At 45.2% G+C, this 19,315-nt stretch overlaps 1 protein-coding gene across 1 annotated transcript in view; it reads left to right on the top strand.

Annotated features, from left to right (window-relative positions):
- LOC144483900 (uncharacterized) overlaps nt 1-19,315 on the top strand; it is a 206,714-nt gene that overhangs the window by 1,725 nt on the left and 185,674 nt on the right. Inside the window, 2 exon segments of the mRNA XM_078202480.1 lie at nt 2,281-3,302; nt 7,187-7,193. Coding sequence (XP_078058606.1) covers nt 2,632-3,302; nt 7,187-7,193 — 678 coding nt within the window. The 5' untranslated portion in view covers nt 2,281-2,631.

Genomic DNA, 19,315 nt, shown 5'->3' with positions numbered 1-19,315 from the left:
CATTGACTCTTTACACATCCGGCTGCTTCGGAAAAGCAGCCAGCATAATCAACCCGCACACCCCGGACATTCACACTTCCACCTTTTGCCATTGGGGAAATGAAACAAAAGTCTGAGCTCACATACCAACCAACTCAAGAACAGCTTCTTCCCTGTTGCCGTCAGACTTTTGAATGGACCTACCTCGCACTAAGTTGATCTTTCTGTCCACCTGAGCTATGACTGTAACACTACATCCTGCACCCTTTATGTTTAAAGCGCGGATGGATGGATTCCTGATCGGTAAGGGAATTAAGGGTTATGGGGATCAGGCGGGTAAGTGGTACTGATCCACGTCAGATCAGCCATGATCTTATTGAATGGCGGGGCAGGCTCGAGGGGCTAGATGGCCTACTCCTGCTCCTATTTCTTATGTTCTTATGTTCTCTCCTTTCCTTCTCTATGAACTGTATGCTTTGTCTTGATAGTGTGCAAGAAACAATTCTTTTCACTGTATACTAGTACATATGACAATAATAAATCAAATCAAGTGCATCCTTGGATCTTGTGGGAGTTTGGGGAACTTGGGGATGAAATTGCAGAGGGCCTTGCAGAGATATTTGCTTCATCCCTTTCCACTGGTGAAGTTCTGGAAGACTAGAGTGTGGCTAATGTTGTTCCATTGTTTAAGAAGGGCTGCAAAGAGAAGCCTGGTAATTACAGGCCGGTGAGCCTGACACCAGTGGCAGGTAAGTTACTGGAGAGGATTCTGGCCAACCTTTGGATAGTCAAGGTCCGGTTAGGGAGAGTTGTCAGAGATCCTGGGTACCAGTACCTTTAGGCATTCTTAGTCGACTTGAGTACAAACAGCACTGGACACCACGCACAATCCAATGTGGGGCCTTTAATGACTTGTGCACAAGGGGAAACCCTGTGCAGCTGTCCCGCAAGTGGTTCTGATGTTACAGAAAAATAACTTGGCAATAATAGTCAATTACAGCAAATCAGAAACCAGGAATGTTTCTAATCCTTCATTGACGGACATATTCGCCAATTAAATCCTCGCTTTTCACCCTTTCGCATTCAAAATTAATTTCTGCAAATCTTTTATTTGCATAGCATATCCCCATATCTCACCTTTGGTATTTGTTATGGAGAAATCTGGTCTTGCTCACCCTCTGGTGAAGGCCGAAAAGCAGAATGTTCTGGGGCCTACGTAGGTGAAGATTAGCCTGTTCATGCTGAAATAGCAGACACTGACTCCTTTGAAGGTCTGCAAGCCGATAAACATTTTCACTCGCTGTTAAAGAGAAGGCAGGAAACTTTAATCTGAGCATTTCCACATAGTCAGCCCTGCTTCGTGCATGTATTAGAGTGGGCCAAGGCTGAGGCAGCTGTCGTATATATATTTATAGAGAGAGAATAGACTAACATTTCGAGTCTGGATGACCCTTTGTCAGAACTCTGATGAAGGGTCATCCAGACTTTAAATGTTGGCTCCATTCTCTCTCCACAGATGCTGTCAGACCTGCTGACATTTTCCAGCACTTTCTGTTTTTGTTTCAGATTCCAGCATCCGCAATATTTTGCTTTTATATGTATTTATGTATCCAAATGTGCTGTGTTAACAAAATGGACAGTTACTAACCGAAATATAAAGCATCCTGGATTTAGCTGACTTGACCATATTCCTATAGTTATTCAGTCATTAAAGACACAGTCATGGAGCATTAAACTTGCCGAGCAGGGCCCCTTGTACCAACACACAGGCAGCTGCTTTGTGAGACTGCGAGCAGCACAGACAAGTCAGAGATAAGAGTGTCCTGAGAAGAGAGATTCATTGTGAAGGCTCAGGGACGGTTGATAAGATGTAAGAATTCTATGATTCGAATGAACATTCTTTCCTCTCTCGTTCCCCAAAAGCTGTGAATCTTCATTCCACACACTCTCCCTCCATTCTCACTCTGCTGTATCTAATATTCGCCCTCCCAATTCTCCTGAAGGTGCTGATTGAGGCTGATTGACAGATCCATGCTCACTGCTTCCTGTCCACCACACACAAATCATAAGAAACAGGAGCTGCAGTTGGCCATTCAGCCCATCGAACTGCCTCAACCATTCATTGAGAATTGGCTGATCGACTGCAGCATCATTTCCCACGCTATCCCCAAGATAGAGAGAGAATAGAGCCAATGTTTCGAGTCTGGAGAGAGGAAAGAATGTTCCATAGAAACTAGAATTGTCTGTTCTGAATTTCTATCCTGTACTGACACTGATGACTTTTGTAAACTTGTTTTACAGGATACTGAAAGAGGAATCACAGGCCGAAATCTCAAACGTCACATCTCGATCTGACAGAGTCATATTCCATGGGAGCTGAATATCATCGGCCTTTGAATCTAGAAGGAGAAATTGTTGTCCAGTTTGTCAATTTGAAAAGATTTCAAGTGTCAGTGTGACTGGAAAAGCACCAACACACGGCCACACTCGAGTGAGGGTGTTTCAGTGCACTGACTGAAGAGCTTTAACCAGTTACACAGCCTGAATAAATATCACAACATTCACAGCGGGGAGAGACGGTACCCGTGTTCTGTGTGTGGGCAAGGCTTCAACTGATTGTCCACTCAAGAAAGAGGCAAGGACACCTGCACCATGGAGAAACCATGGAAATGTGGGGACTGTGGGAAGAGATACAGATCCCCATCAGAGCTGGAAGCTCATCGGCGCAGTCACACTGGGGAGAGACCATTCACCTGCTCTCAGTGTGGGAAGGGATTCACTCGGTTATTCCAGCTGCAGATACACCAGCGAGTTCACACAGGGGAGAGGCCCTTCACCTGCTCTCAGTGTGGGAAGGGATTCACTCAGTCATGCACCCTGCAGACACACCAGCGAGTTCACACAGGGGAGAGACCATTCACCTGCTCTCAGTGTGGGAAGGGGTTCAGTCGGTTATCCAACCTTCAGACACACCAGCGACTTCACTCTGGTGAGAGGCCATTCACCTGCTCTCAGTGTGAGAAGGGATTCAGTCATTCATCCAATCTGCGCACACACCAGCGAGTTCACACTGGGATGAGGCCATTCACCTGCTCTCAGTGTGGGAAGGGATTCACTCGGTCATCCAACCTGCGGGCACATAAGCGCGTTCACACTGGAGAGAGACCGTTCACCTGCTCTCAGTGTGGGAAGAGGTTCACTTGGTCATCCGTCCTGCTGAGACACCAGCGAGTTCACACTGGGGAGAGGCCATTCACCTGCTCTCAGTGTGGGACGGGATTCACAGTTTCATCCCAGCTGCTGAGACACCAACAAGTTCACGAGTGATTCCAGGGGTTGGATTCTGCTGTTATTGTTTTCGCTCTCAATTACATCCAGGACTGCATTTTGTTCATTCTCACAGTTGGTCAATGGGGAGGGTCGGAGGGTTTCTTTCTGCTGGACTGGCTGGTCTCACGACTTTGTCTCCAGTGGGCTGATGTTCTTTGAGTCTTGTTCCGAATACCTGGTTTCATATTTCACAAGGATCACAGAGTGACAGGGTGTTTGGAAGTTCAGAGATATTTAGTCAGCATTTCTGTTTGAAACCTCCCAGTGCCCATCCAATTTCCTTTGTAATTGTTTATTGTCTCCACTTCCTCCACCCTCGTAGACAGCGAGTTCCAGATGAGATCCAGATCCAGAATGGGCGGCACGTTAGCACAGTGGTTTGCACTGCTGCTTCACAGCCCCAGGGACCTGGATTCGATTCCTGGCTTGGGTCACTGTCTGTGCGGAGTTTGCACATTCTCCTCGTGTCTGCGTGGGTTTCCTCTGGGTGCTCCGGTTTCCTCCCACAGTCCAAAGATGTGCAGGTTAGGTTGATTGGCCATGCTAAAATTGCCCCTTAGTGTCCTGGGATGGGTAGATTAGAGGGATTAGCGGGTAAAATATGTAGGGATATGGGGGTAGGGCCTGGGTGGGATTGTGGTCAGTGCAGACTCGATGGGCCGAATGGCCTCTTTCTGTACTGTATGGTTTCTATGATTTCTATGATCATTACCATTCGCTGCACCAAAATATTCTTCCTCACGACCCCCCTGCATCTCTGACCCAAAACCTTAAATCTGCACCCCCCCTCATCCTTGTCCCATCAGCTAATGGGAACAGCTTTTCTTTGTCCACCTTATCTAAACCTGTCAGAATCTTGTCCACCTCTATCAAATCTCCCCTCAACCTCCTTTGCTCCAAGGGGAACAACCCCAGCCTGACATCAACAATAAAGAACAAGCTAACAGAATATGTTACTGTCTGAAATCAAATGGGAATGTTTAATTTCTGTTTTAAAGATATTGTGAATATATTGTCCTGGACAATAAAGAAATTGGAATAACTCACCTTGGGTGTGGTTGAATGGAATATATCAATCTGATATCCACCTACAGTCTCGTGAAAGACTGGAACGTGTAGCTGGAAATCCCTCCCTAACAGCACTGTGGGTGTACTTACACCTCAGGCATTGTAGCAGTTCAGGAAGGCAGTGTTGGGGTTGACCATGGCCGAGGCAGCTACAGACAGCCACATATTCTGTTATAATTGAAGGACTGCAGATTGAATGTGAGGCATTATGGGACTGGACTATCTTGACCACATTCCTGTGACTCATTGTTCCACAGGAGCAGGCTGAGGGTAAGGGAGCTTGTGTGTGCACTAATTTATTTAATTATTTTTTCAGTTAAATTAGTGAAAAAAATCGGAGGTTTTTTTTTCTAAACAGGAAATAGGCCCAGCAGCAGCCTGGGAAGGTTTTGGAGGGTTTAAAAGTAGGCCGCACCTTTGAGCGGGCAGCGTCGTTAGCGGGCAGTGGAGTGAGCAGGGGACAGAGTGAGAGCTAAAAGGGCTTTGGCTCACAGGGCTTCGGCGAAGGCGAGGAAGGTTGTTTGTTTGTTTTTCTTCGGTTACACCCCCTTTTTGTTTCATCCCCAAAACTAAAAAGGACATGGCTGATATGAGTGGGAGGCCAGTATACTGCATTCGGTGTGGGATGTGGGAGTTCCTGGAGACAAGTTGCCTCCCGGAAGTCCATATCTATGCCAGATGCGTGGAACTGCATCTCCTGAAGGATCGTGTAAGGGAGCTGGAGCTGAGGCTCGATGAACTCAGTTTAGTTAGGGAAAATGAGCGAGTAATAGATAAAAGTTACAGTCAGGTAGTGACACCAGGGTCTCGGAAGGAAGACACGTGGGTCACAGTTAGGAGGGGTAATAGTCAGAAGGGTGATGTGCCAGAAAGTACCCCAGTGGCAGTCTCCCATAAAAGAAAGGAATGGGCAACAGATGGGAGAAGGGAAGGGAGTAAGCAGTCTGTGGAGGGATCCCCTGTGGTTGTCCCCCTCCAAAATAGGTATCTTGTTTTGGATTCTGTGGAGGGGGATGACCCTCCAGGGGTAAGCCATGAGGACCAGATCGCCTCCACGGAGACAGGCTCAGGGGTCCAGAAGGGAAAGAAGGGGTTTAGGAGAGCGATAGTTGTGGGGGACGCAATGGTTAGAGGCACGGACAGGCGCTTCTGTGGGACTGAACGAGAATCCAGGATGGTAGTCTGCCTCCCTGGTGCTGGGGTACTGGATGTCTCCGAGAGGGTAGGAAGCATATTTAAAAAGGAAGGGAGTCAAACGGATGTGATTGTACACATTGGGGGAAATGATGTAGGTAGGAAGAGCAGGGGGGTCATACGAGAGAAATTCAGGGAGTTGGGTGCTAGGCTAAAAAGTAAGGCCTCCAGGGTAGCAATCTCTGGACTGCTCCCGGTGCCGAGTGCAAGTGAGGCTCGGAACAGGGAGATTCTACAGTTGAACGCGTGGCTAAAGGACTGGTGCAAGAGGGAGGGTTTTAAATTCATAGATAACTGCGAAATCTTCAAGTCAGGATGGCAACTGTACAGAAAGGATGGGTTACACCTTAACTGGAAGGGAGCAAATATCCTGGCTGGGAGTTTTGCTAGAGTGTTTCGGCAGGATTTAAACTAGTGTGGCAGGGGGGTGGGGAACAAAACAGGAGGTCAGTAAATACTGAGGCTGGGGTCGAGCTGGGGGCCAGGGCAAGGCTAGCTAAGAAGAGGAGCACTCTGGAGGAGGAGGACCTGACTGGGCCTGGAGGTCTGGAGTGCATCTGCTTCAATGCGAGGAGTGTAACGGGTAAAACAGACGAACTTAGGGCCTTAATGCTTGTGCGGAATTTGGATGTGGTTGCGGTGACGGAAACTTGGTTAAAAGAAGGACAGGACTGGCAACTGAATATTCCGGGGTATAAGTGTTTTAGGCGAGACAGAGGAGGGGCTAAAAAAGGTGGGGGAGTAGCGATATTAGTTAAGGAGCATATTACCGCGGTGCAGAGGGTAGACAACTTAGAGGGGTCATGTACTGAGTAGGAGACAGAGGGTAGTGGTCGAAGGGTCTTTTTCCGGCTGGAGGTCTGTGACCAGTGGTATTCCGCAGGGCTCTGTACTGGGACCTCTGCTATTTGTGATATATATAAATGATTTGGAAGAAGGTGTAACTGGTGTAATCAGCAAGTTTGCGGATGACACGAAGATGGCTGGAATTGCGGATAGCGAAGAGCATTGTCGGGCAATACAGCAGGATATAGCTGGCTGGAAAATTGGGCGGAGAGGTGGCAGATGGAATTTAATCCGGATAAATGCGAAGTGATGCATTTTGGAAGAAATAATGTCGGGAGGAGTTATACAATAAATGGCAGAGTCATCGGGAGTATAGAAACACAGAGGGACCTAGGTGTGCAAGTCCACAAATCCTTGAAGGTGGCAACACAGGTGGAGAAGGTGGTGAAGAAGGCATATGGTATGCTTGTCTTTATAGGACGGGGTATAGAGTATAAAAGCTGGAGTCTGATGATGCAGCTGTATAGAACGCTGGTTCGACCACATTTGGAGTACTGCGTCCAGTTCTGGTCGCCGCACTACCAGAAGGACGTGGAGGCATTGGAGAGAGTGCAGAGAAGGTTTACCAGGATGTTGCCTGGTATGGAGGGTCTTAGCTATGAGGAGAGATTGGGTAGACTGGGGTTGTTCTCCTTGGAAAGACGGAGAATGAGGGGAGATCTAATAGAGGTATACAAGATTATGAAGGGTATAGATAGGGTGAACAGTGGGAAGCTTTTTCCCAGGTCGGAGGTGACGATCACGAGGGGTCACGGGCTCAAGCTGAGAGGGGCGAAGTATAACTCAGACATCAGAGGGACGTTTTTTACACAGAGGGTGGTGGGGGCCTGGAATGCGCTGCCAAGTAAGGTGGTGGAGGCAGGCACGCTGACATCGTTTAAGACTTACCTGGATAGTCACATGAGCAGCCTGGGAATGGAGGGATACAAACGATTGGTCTAGTTGGACCAAGGAGCGGCACAGGCTTGGAGGGCCGAAGGGCCTGTTTCCTGTGCTGTACTGTTCTTTGTTCTTGACTGCTCAGTTTCTGCAATCACGGACCATTAAAGCTGCTTAGCAGGGCCCTGACAGAGGACCTGGTAAGAATATTTACTCAGAATGAGTTAGAATTAAACTTCTTCCAGCAACAGCTGGTGTTCTGTGGCTAAGATACTTGAATCTGTAAAAATGGGGCCTGACAAATCTACAAACAGTGATAAGCAGTTGGTTAAGAAGCTAAGAAGTGTTCGCAGGCATTGTTTAAATTATTTTATCATAAATTTGTGATGAGAACTGTGAGGAACTTGTGATCCAATAGTCAGCGAAGTGATGGAATACTCCAAGTAGCACTGGACTGAAAAGCAGACATCAGAGTAGATACTAATGGTTATAATCTTACCCAAGCATGGCCAGTGAAAAATCAGAACTCGAGTGCGGACCGGTCTCTTACCTGCCATTTGGAAACTAAGAACATGAAATTTATTGATAAAGTGATTAGGGAATAGAGCCAACGTTTCAAGTCTGGATAATACTTCATCACAGCTCATATGAAGGGTCATCCAGTCTTGAAACATTGGCTCTATTCTCTCTCCACAGGTGCTGTCAGATCTGCTGAGATTTCCCAGCATTTTGTGTTTTTGTTTCAGCGTCTGCAGTATTTAAATTTTATGATAAAATGATTAGTTCTGATTGGAATTCCCACAACCCTCCTGCAAAACAGTGGGAGTGGTGGCAAAAGGACTAAAATGGTCAGGATGATAAAGTCTGGGTTCTGATTCTCCGAGCCCATGTAGAATAAACAAAATGAGTGAACCAGTTTATAAAGAACAGAAGTTACCCATCCCTAAGAAAAACTGATCAAATGAAAATAATTATGTTGAGGAAAATAACAAAAAATTAATAGATGAAGCTTAAAATCAAGTTTGTTTGGTTGATAGAGAAGTTTTTTAAACTTGTACAAAGTGACGTAATTGTGTGCCAAGTTTTTCCCGCTCACTCCCCACCCCTTTAGGTTCTGTAGAAAAGTTAACCCTTTCAGCAGACATTTGATTTGTTTTTAAATCACTCAGAAACTCATCTGTCTATTTTAGAACATAGAACATAGAACAGTACAGCACAGAACAGGCCCTTCAGCCCACGATGTTGTGCTGAGCTTTATCTGAAACCAAGATCAAGCTATCCCACTCCCTATCATCCTGGTGTGCTCCATGTGCCTATCCAATAACCGCTTAAATGTTCCTAAAGTGTCTGACTCCACTATCACTGCAGGCAGTCCATTCCACACCCCAGCCACTCTCTGCGTAAAGAACCTACCTCTGATATCCTTCCTATATCTCCCACCATGAACCCTATAGTTATGCCCCCTTGTAATAGCTCCATCCACCCGAGGAAATAGGCTTTGAACGTTCACTCTATCTATCCCCTTCATCATTTTATAAACCTCTATTAAGTCTCCCCTCAGCCTCCTCTGCTCCAGAGAGAACAGCCCTAGCTCCCTCAACCTTTCCTCATAAGACCTACCCTCCAAACCAGGCAGCATCCTGGTAAATCTCCTCTGCACTCTTTCCAGCGCTTCCACGTCCTACTTATAGTGAGGTGACCAGAACTGCACACAATATTCCAAATGTGGTCTCACCAAGGTCCTGTACAGTTGCAGCATAACCCCACGGCTCTTAAACTCCAACCCCCTGTTAATAAAAGCTAACACACTATAGGCCTTCTTCACAGCTCTATCCACTTGAGTGGCAACCTTTAGAGATCTGTGGATATGGACCCCAAGATCTCTCTGTTCCTCCACAGTCTTCAGAACCCTACCTTTGACCCTGTAATCCACATTTAAATTAGTCCTACCAAAATGAATCACCTCACATTTATCAGGGTTAAACGCCATTTGCCATTTTTCAGCCCAGCTTTGCATCCTATCTATGTCTCTTTGCAGCCTACAACAGCTCTCCACCTCATCCACTACTCCACCAATCTTGGTGTCATCAGCAAATTTACTGATCCACCCTTCAGCCCCCTCCTCTAAGTCATTAATAAAAATCACAAAGAGCAGAGGACCAAGCACTGATCCCTGTGGCACTCCGCTAGCAACCTGCCTCCAATCCGAAAATTTTCCATCGACCACCACCCTCTGTCTTCGATCAGACAGCCAGTTACCTATCCAATCGGCCAACTTTCCCTCTATCCCACACCTCCTCACTTTCATCATAAGCCGACCATGGGGGACCTTATCAAACGCCTTACTAAAATCCATGTATATGACATCAACTGCCCCACCTTCATCAACACACTTTGTTACCTCCTCAAAAAATTCTATCAAATTTGTGAGGCACGACTTGCCCTTAACGAATCCGTGCTGACTATCCCGGATTAATCCGCATCTTTCTAAATGGTCGTAAATCCCATCCCTAAGGACCTTTTCCATCAATTTACCAACCACCGAAGTAAGACTAACCGGTCTATAATTACCAGGGTCATTTCTATTCCCTTTCTTAAACAGAGGAACAACATTCGCCATTCTCCAGTCCTCTGGCACCATCCCTGTATGGAGTCAGTAGAGATAGGCGAGGTGATGAATGAACACATAGAACATAGAACATAGAACAGTACAGCACAGAACAGGCCCTTCGGCCCACGATGTTGTGCCGAGCTTTATCTGAAACCAAGATCAAGCTATCCCACTCCCTATCATCCTGGTGTGCTCCATGTGCCTATCCAATAACCGCTTAAATGTTTCTAAAGTGTCTGACTCCACTATCACTGCAGGCAGTCCATTCCACACCCACATTTTAGTTTATAATTGAGGATTTATGGGATCCAGTTAAATGTGGAAATTTACGCATAGCCTGGAGGAATTTGGAATAACTGAGAATTTTATCGTGTTGTCACCTCAACCCCAGGTAAAGAACAAAGATTTTTCCGGTGGCAACTTGTTTGCGATTTTGCCTATGAATCAGGTCTTGGAAGTTGGCTAAAAACGGTTAGAATGAAGGATCTTGTATCTTATTCAAGGAGTTGTGAGCTTGTAGTGCTCTGTCGCTTTAAGAAGCTATAGCTGAGAGAGAGAGAATGCTGACGATTCATTGCTTGAAATTTACAAGCTGTGAGAACCTGCATGTTTCATTTGTTTTATGGATGTTTGTAGATGCGTTTTATCATTGTTTTGGGCTACATTTGTTAAGGTTTATCTTTCTGGGAAATTAACCTTATCTTGAGTCTTTAATTAAAGGCATTTCTGGAAGTTTAAAAGCAGAACCACAAGAACGCTTAAGAAATTCATTCTGGTTATTGTTGTTGTAAAGCACATGCTAAGTTTCTCTGCTTGTGTATGGATGATATTTATGGATTCAATGCTTCAAGCTTTGAGGCTTTCTGTCTGTGATTTAAATCAAACAGATTTTAAAAAAGTAAGTGTGATTAATAAAGCTTTTTTTCATAAGTTATGAACCTGGAACCATATTTACTGGCCAGAGACAGGATTCCAGGATAGTTTACTAAACATGCAGGAATTTCAATCCAGATACAATTCACACGTGAGAATGAGAATTTTAATTTGTAATGGTTATTTAAAATTTGGGACATGTGAAATGATTCTGACCAATCCTGTGTTGGATTGATCTTGAGTTAAACTTCCTGTCGGATCCAAAGATTTATTCCTGACGCAATTAACACAATGAAAAGGAAAATTCTGGAATTGGATACTGAAGGAAAGTGTTGAAAAGGAGAAATTATGAAATAGAAATGATTCCTAGACCATGTGGTCATTAGATTAAAACAAAGAAAGGGCACTGACATCCATGGTGGCACAGTGACAGTGACGGCATGGTGGCACAGTTTTTAGCACTGCTGCATCACAGCGCCAGGGACCCGGGTTCGATTCCCGGCTTGGGTCTCTGTCTGTGTGGAGTTTGCATATTCTCCCCGTGTCTGCTTGGGTTTCCTTCGGCTGCTCTGGTTTCCTCTCTCAGTCTGAAAGACGTGCTGGTTAGGGTGCATTGACCTGAACAGGCACCGGAGTGTGGCAACTGGGGGAATTTCACAGTAGCTTCATTGCAGTGTTAATGCAAGCCTTACTTGTGACAAATAAATAAACTTTAAAAAAAACTAATTTTGAGAACTTTTAATCCACCCCTTTTCAAACGAAGGGAATCTCAGTACAAAGAAAGCCCAAGGATGGTAGGTAAGGAGTTTTGGAAAGCATCATGATGGGGGCAACTATCTGTACATGAGATAGAACATAGAACAGTACAGCACAGAACAGGCCCTTCAGCCCACGATGTTGTGCCAAACCTTTTCCGAAACCAAAATCAAGCTATCCCACTCCCTATCATCCTGGTGTGCTCCATGTGCCTATCCAATAACCACTTAAATGTTCCTAAAGTGTCTGACTCCACTATCACAGCAGGCAGTCCATTCCACACCCCAACCACTCTCTGAGTAAAGAACCTACCTCATACATCCCTCCTATATCTCCCACCATGAACCTTATAGTTATGCCTCTTAGTAACAGCTACATCCACCCGAGGAAATAGTCTCTGAACATCCACTCTATCTCTCCCCCTCATCATCTTATAAAGCTCCATGAAGTCGCCTCTCAATCTCCTCCACTCTAAAGAGAAAAGCCCTAGCTCCCTCAACCTTTCCTCATAAGACCTACCCTCCAAACCAGGCAGCATCCTGGTAAATTTCCTTTGCACTCTTTCCAGTGCCAAATTTCCCTCTATCCCACACCTCCTTACTTTCTTCATGAGCTGACCATGGGGGACCTTATCAAACGCCTTACTAAAATCCATGTATATGACATCAACTGCTCCACCTTCATTGACACACTTAGTTACCTCCTCAAAAAATTCAATCAAATTTGTGAGGCAAGACTTACCCTTCACGAATCCGTGTTGACTATCCCGGATTAAGCTGCATCTTTCTAAATGGTCGTAAATCCTATCCCTCAGGACCTTTTCCATTAACTTACCAACCACCGAAGTAAGACAAACCGGTCTATAATTACCAGGGTCATTCCTATTTCCTTTCTTGAACATTCGCCACTCTCCAGTCCTCTGGCACTATCCCCGTGGACAGTGAGGACCCAAAGATCAAAGCCAAAGGCTCTGCAATCTCATCCCTTGCCTCCCAAAGAATCCTAGGAAATATCTCATCTGGCCCAGGGGATTTATCGACCTTCAGGTTTTTCAAAATTGCTAATACATCTTCCCTCAGAACATCTGCCTCCTCCAGCCTATCAGCCTGTATCACACTCTCATCCTCAAAAACATGGCCCTTCTCCTTGGTGAACACTGAAGAAAAGTATTCATTCATCGCCTCTCCTATCTCTTCTGACTCCATGCACAAGTTCCCACTACTGTCCTTGACCGGCCCTAACCTCACCCTGGTCATTCTTTTATTCCTCACATAAGAGTAAAAAGCCTTGGGGTTTTCCTTGATCCGACCCACAAGGACTTCTCATGCTCCCTCCTAGCTCTCCTGAGCCCTTTTTTCAGCTCATTCCTTGCTAACTTGTAACCCTCAATGGACCCAACTGAACCTTGCTTTCTCATCCTTACATACGCTTCCTTCTTCCTCTTGACAAGACATTCAACCTCTTTTGTGAACCATGGTTCCCTCACTCGGCCATTTCCTCCCTGCCTGACAGGGACATACCTATCAAGGACATGCAGTATTTGTTCCTTGAACAAGCTCCATTTTTCATTTGTGCCTTTCCCTGACAGTTTCTGTTCCCGTCTTATGCTCCCTAATTCTTGCCTAATCCCATCATAATTACCCCTCCCCCAATTATAAACCTTGCCCTGCCGTACAGCCCTATCCCTCTCCATTGCAATAAAGAAAGACACCAAATTGTGGTCACTATCTCCAAAGTGCTCTCCCACAACCAAATCTAACACTTGGTCCGGTTCATTTCCCAGTACCAAATCCAATGTGGATGATATTGAACTGCGCTCGCAGGAAGTCTTACTCATGTTTGCAGCCAATCGTGAAACAAACAACAGCAACAGCACCGGTCAGGCAGCCAAACCTCTCTCCATCTCCAGCTGGAGAAATTGGACTCTGAACAGTTGATCAGAATAAGGACTCACTGACGGAATTTATGATGGAAACCAATCCAACCCCGCACTTTGCATTGTCTTCGGGAGCTCCTGTCTGTCGCATTGTAAAATAGTAATTGCTTAACGTTGCAAAGCCAATGCGCAGAGCGGACTGGCCAAGCCAGAATCCATCTCCTAATCGCCCCCAAAACCAATTCAAATTGAATCTAATTCATGGTCCTCGCAAAAGATCCAGGCTGACATGAAAGAGCATCGCACCTGATCTTGGGCTCCATTTGATGCTTGATCCGAGTCCAAAGACCGAGATGCCGGCTTTTTGTTTTAGTTATATCCAATCAAAAACCGAATTGGTCCACTCAAAAGTCGCTGCAAGAGAGACGTTGCAGATCGAAGCCGACAACACAGGGCCCATTCCTCCAGTCTTGGGCTTGATTAACAACATCCTAGCTGATTGGAGCAGGTATTATATTCCTTCCAGCGCTTGACCTGAGCTTCATCTTAGCAAAAGGCCCAGATGGCATTTTTCAAAAATTGATTCAAAAGAAACCTCGATGTAACCTTATTGATTTCTATCAAGTGCAGGGTTAGTAAATTACACTTGATGTTAGACAAAGGATAGAATCTGGATAGATACAGCCACTGTGAGCAGTGCTGTTCTCAGCCGCATCAAAAAACACACACCCAGCGGAAACCACATTAACCTCGGACTAAACATTCACCCATTTTTTTTCCAGTCATGACCGAGAAAATTAACTGCAGATTCCGATCAGACCGGCAGATCCGTCATCAAATCAGTTTACAAGTTAAACCAGTTTCTGATCAGTTGTAAATTCCCACAAACTCAGGGCTGGATATTCAGATCAGCTCCGGGAGAGATGTTTCTGTCCCTCAGACCAGACCCACTGACGTCAAAGGGCTGCATGGTGACGCCGCACATGCCCGCATTCTGACGTCACAGTGCCGGATACTCTGATGTCACAATGTCTGTTGCTCTGACGTCACAATGCGGGATGTTCTGACTCTTGCGCACGCTCCTCCCCCACACCCTATCGATGCTGGAGCTCCCTCACTATTTCACTCCCTGATCAAAAGTCCCAGAGATCCAGCTCTGGTCGCGAGAGTATAACTGGTGCTGGGCTCAGATTCATGTCCAATAGCTTTGCTTTCCCATGAGCTTTTCTTGTCCTGAATCTTCCTACAACTGTTTTACAAGTGTCGATAGGTTCCGACATGAAGCTCAGCTTCGCTTCAGTGATCATCTCCCTGGATTTCTTACTCTTCCCTCAGTGTAAGTGTGGTCGCTATTTCTGACAGCGATATTTCACACATTAGCAATGCTACGTTCTGTTAAATAGTATTCTGTTTTGTTGTGTTATCTTGTATTATGCATTCAATTGTACTTCATTGTGCAACATTGTATTGCACTATGAGATTTTAATTTTATGATATTATTGCGTATCTACATATCCTTCCCAGATGCCGCTGGTAGTGAAGAGGTATCACAGTCTCCAGAGTCTGTGGTGGTTACTGAGATAGACCTGGCATCGTTGAACTGTTCCACTACTGCAGCTGGACTGGTCCTACAATGGTACAGACAATACCCGGACCGAACCGTGCAGCACCTGGTGAGCGGTACCAGCGATCAGGGCAGGATCAGTGCTCGGAACATTGTTGCAGAGAAACGAAGGGCTCTGAATGTTGGTGGCACTCGGGTGACACACACTGCTACCTATTTCTGTGCAGTCGAGGCACAGTGTTGTAAAGATCAATACGAGTCGTACAAAAACCTATAGAGGAGCAGTCCTGACAGTTTGTCGCCTGTGCTTCATCAAAGAGATAGACATTTTATAAACTTTATTGTAGTAAATCCAGTGAACAACACAGCCCTCCAAATCTATAGCAAATCATTTCCTTCGCAAGCCGTACCGGGAGATATCAGCAGAAGTAGTCGTGTTTCATATGTCATTTGCATCTGTTTGCGATTTTCTGGGTTCTGTGGTGTAATGGGTATTACTCTTGACTTTGAATCCAGCGATCTGAGTTCAAATCTCCGCAGGACCTTGCCTTTCTTTGTCAATGCCGATGATTGCTTTGCTGAAGGACATTCCGCTTAAAGTTTTCACCAAGTGCGAATCGAGAGGACAATTTGCCAGCCTATTCCACTGCTATTACAATGCACATTGCTGGGCCTCTGTCGACAGATGCCTGCAACATCAGTGTTTCTCTTTTTCATTTTCGCTCCTCTTTAACGCTCTGTCGATAGAAAGGAGCAGTTGGTGTCAAAGAGCAACAACCCTTATTGACCAAGAATGTGTATGTGTGAGATCTGAGTGAAAGACCTCCTGCCTTATACCGGCGCCTGTTGGTTTCATGATGTAACAGTGAGCACGTTGGACTTTCAATCCAGCAGTCTGAGTCCGAATCTCGGTGGAACCATGATTCTCATCGTCCCAACTCCTGTTTATCTTCATAGAAATCATAGAAACCCTACAGTGCAGAAGGAGACCATTCGGCCCATCGAGTCTGCACCGACCACAATCCCACCCAGGCCCTACCCCCACATATTTACCCACTAATCCCTCTAACCTAGACATCTCAGGACACTAAGGGGCAATTTTTAGTATGACCAATCAACCTAACCCGCACATCTTTGGACTGTGGGAGGAAACCGGAGCACCCGCAGGAAACCCACGCAGACACAGGGAGAATGTGCAAACTCCACACAGACAGTGACCCAAGCTGGGAATCGAACCCAGGTCCCTGGAGCTGTGAAGCAGCAGTGCATCTTGGGACTCCTGTTTATCCTGTTCATGTTGAGTGAGGTTTTGAGAGTTTTTGTACAGGTTCAGCCCAGCTCTGTGTCTCTGTGGGTCTCAGTGCGCAGTAATACACCCCGAAGTCTGCCAGCTCTGTTTTAGACATTTTCAGCGGGACGGTACGGGTTGTATCATTGAGCTCTGCTGATAAACGGTCCCCTGGGAATCTCTCTTTGTTCCCGGTATATTTGCTTCTCCTCAGCAGGTACTCCATGGATCCGCTGGGATACTGACGGTACCAGAATAGGTAATAATTGTCAGTGCTTGGAGTTGTATAATTACAGAATAACTGAACATCATCTCCTTCACTCACTGTGACTGCAGCCGGTATCTGTGAAACTGGATCTCCTCCACATTGTCCTGTAAGAGCCAAGAGTCATGCTAAATTAAACGATGTCAGTTCACTTTGTTTAATGGCCGGATTCGGCCCGTCACCCTGGCCAATAATCTGAAAAACGAATCACAGCATCTAAACAGGAATATAAATCCCGCAACACGCAGGTTGTAACGGGAACGTGTTTGTCGCGGTTAAATGACACTCCGTTAAATGAACACCTTCTAAGGAGATCAGATCCTCGCCTTCGTTTCACGTTATTTGATGGGGAAACTAAACTGTCCGTGGGTTTTAGATCTCGGGTTTGTCAACGCTTTCATCCAGATTTTATCAAGTTTGTCAAAGTCCCTCAGCGGCTCCGGCGGGGCCTGCAATCCCACCTTAACTCTTCACTCTCATTCAGCTGAGGTATTTTGCCTCCTCTCTTGGTGAGACAAAGATGATTCTAATTGATATTAGAATCAATATATACTTTTACCAGTGCGTTAATCGAACTGCTCAATTGAATGCAGTGAATGGTAAATATGTGAAACGCAGAGTTTGTAACTTGTGAACCTACCGGTTAGTAGAGCTGCAGCTGTGAGGAATAAGCTCAGAGTCACAGGAGACATGTTTGCAGAGAGGTCGAGGCGGATGTGAGCAGAGAGGGTTGAAGTTAACATTTTAATTGTCAAGAGCTGGTGAGATGTTGAGTTACATCCGGGCCGTTGTTGATTGGTTCATTCCTGACAACGTCATTCATTGACATCCAACCTTAGAATTCCATTGTCTTCAAATGACCCAATCAGCGCACGGCTCCCTTGGCTCTCAGCGTCGGGAGAAATAAACTAAGGAGTTTGTTCCCCCCTCGGGGACCTGGAAAGGGATGAGACCCAAACTTGTCCATTTAATCGCTTCAACCTGTAAAGCGGAGTGAGAACAGGAAGTCGGTTAATTTTATTAATTTTTTAACTGTTCTCTTCCTTTTATTCCTGTATTGTCTTTCTTATCCGCCTCCTACTCTTTCCCCTTTCCTTATCTTTTCTCCTCCTTTGCTTCCCTTTCTCCCCGTTTTCACCTCTCTCCCACCAATTTTACCTCTCTCCCACCAATATCCCTCCTCCCCCCTTATCTTCATCTGTCACAGCTTACCCTCTGATTTCAGCTTCTCTGCCGTTTGGCCATTCACACCTACTATTTCCTCTATGGACTGCAATTAGCAGCCTTTCCCTTTGTTTTTGTGGCTATGACTCATATTTCATTCCCTCACCCTACAGTATAAATATCTCCCACTTTCTATGCATTTTAGCTTTGACAAAGGGTCATCCGGACTCGAAACGTCAGCTCTTTTCTCTCCTTATAGGTGCTGCCAAAGCAGCAGAGATATTCCAGCATTTTTCTTTTGGTTTCAGCATCCGCAGTAATTTGCTTTTATTTTAAATTAGTTAATGTTGTTCCTGAATCATAGCTGGAGCCCAAATTAAAAGAGCTGATCTCGAACTGTGAAAGCTCACCATAGCTGATGCAAGAGGCCACTGAGTCCTGAGAGAATTGAATACAACAATGTGGTAAATAGCCAAACAGCATCTTTTAAATGGGATGAATGGAGGGCTAGAATTGGCTATTTAATAGATTTACGCAGAATGAGAGTGGGTGGACTCCGCATGTAGACCCTGACCTTAGGATCTCGATCACTTGCAATATTCGCAGCATACTTATACAAAAAAAATCGTGTTCACGGTAAAGGGGTGGTTCGTCCAAACTATGTTTCTGCATTTGTTCCTTCAATCAAATTTTCTTCAGTAAAGACACTCGCTCCGATAATGAACTTAATGCAATGTCCTTCTGTCCTCTCCTGGTGGCAAAAAAGGACTACAACATGCAACTTTAAAACAACCTGTTTCATTTCTGGAAGCAAGATTGATTCCAACAACTGCTGATCATTCTCCTCAGTATGAAGTATATTTTTAATTTCTCTTCTTTTTGATTGCGCCTGGTGGTATTCACATCTGAGAAAGTACCTGCACCAGTGTTCAACTGGTTTCCAACACTGTGAAATTTGGACGCAGGACTAAACGGCAGCTTTGCTTAGTTGCAGCCTAAAGTTGGTTAACATAATGATTTTTTAAAAATGTCGGGTTGCGCAGAAATCGGTTTTGGCAAACTGCTTGATCATCACCATCAATTGGGTATTTTGTCAGAATTAACACTGGCTATGTTTCATGATGTTAGTTCCAGTTTCCACTATTCCCCCCAACCCGCATCTTGTATTAGAAATAGATTTTATGTCATCCATTCTACTTCTACCTGAACTCCTGAAGATAGAGGTGGAGTGACACAGTGATCCGCTCTAAAAGGATTGTTGGAACATCGGATGATCAATGAGTTGCAACAATGAAAATCGGATTTAATACCACCAGGCGCAATCAAAAAGAAGAGAAATTGAAAATATACTTCATACTGAGGAGAATGTATGATCAGCAGTTGTTGGAATCAATCTTGATTCCAAAAATGAAACAGGTTGTTTTCAAGTTGTATATTGTAGTGCTTTTTTCCACCAGGGGAGGGCAGAAGGACACTGCATTAAGTTCATTATCGGAGCGCGTGTTTTTATTGAAGAAATTTTGATTGAAGGAACAAATCCAGAAACATAGTGTTAACACTGATAACAAACTTATTATTTTTTGAAATATTCTTATGAATTGTCAATGTTGCCACTCCTGTAG

This window comes from Mustelus asterias, unplaced genomic scaffold (assembly GCF_964213995.1).
Source record: "Mustelus asterias unplaced genomic scaffold, sMusAst1.hap1.1 HAP1_SCAFFOLD_84, whole genome shotgun sequence".
NCBI lineage: Eukaryota > Metazoa > Chordata > Chondrichthyes > Carcharhiniformes > Triakidae > Mustelus > Mustelus asterias.
Note: the sequence above shows the minus strand (reverse complement) of the source record. Positions and strands in the feature narration are given on the sequence as shown.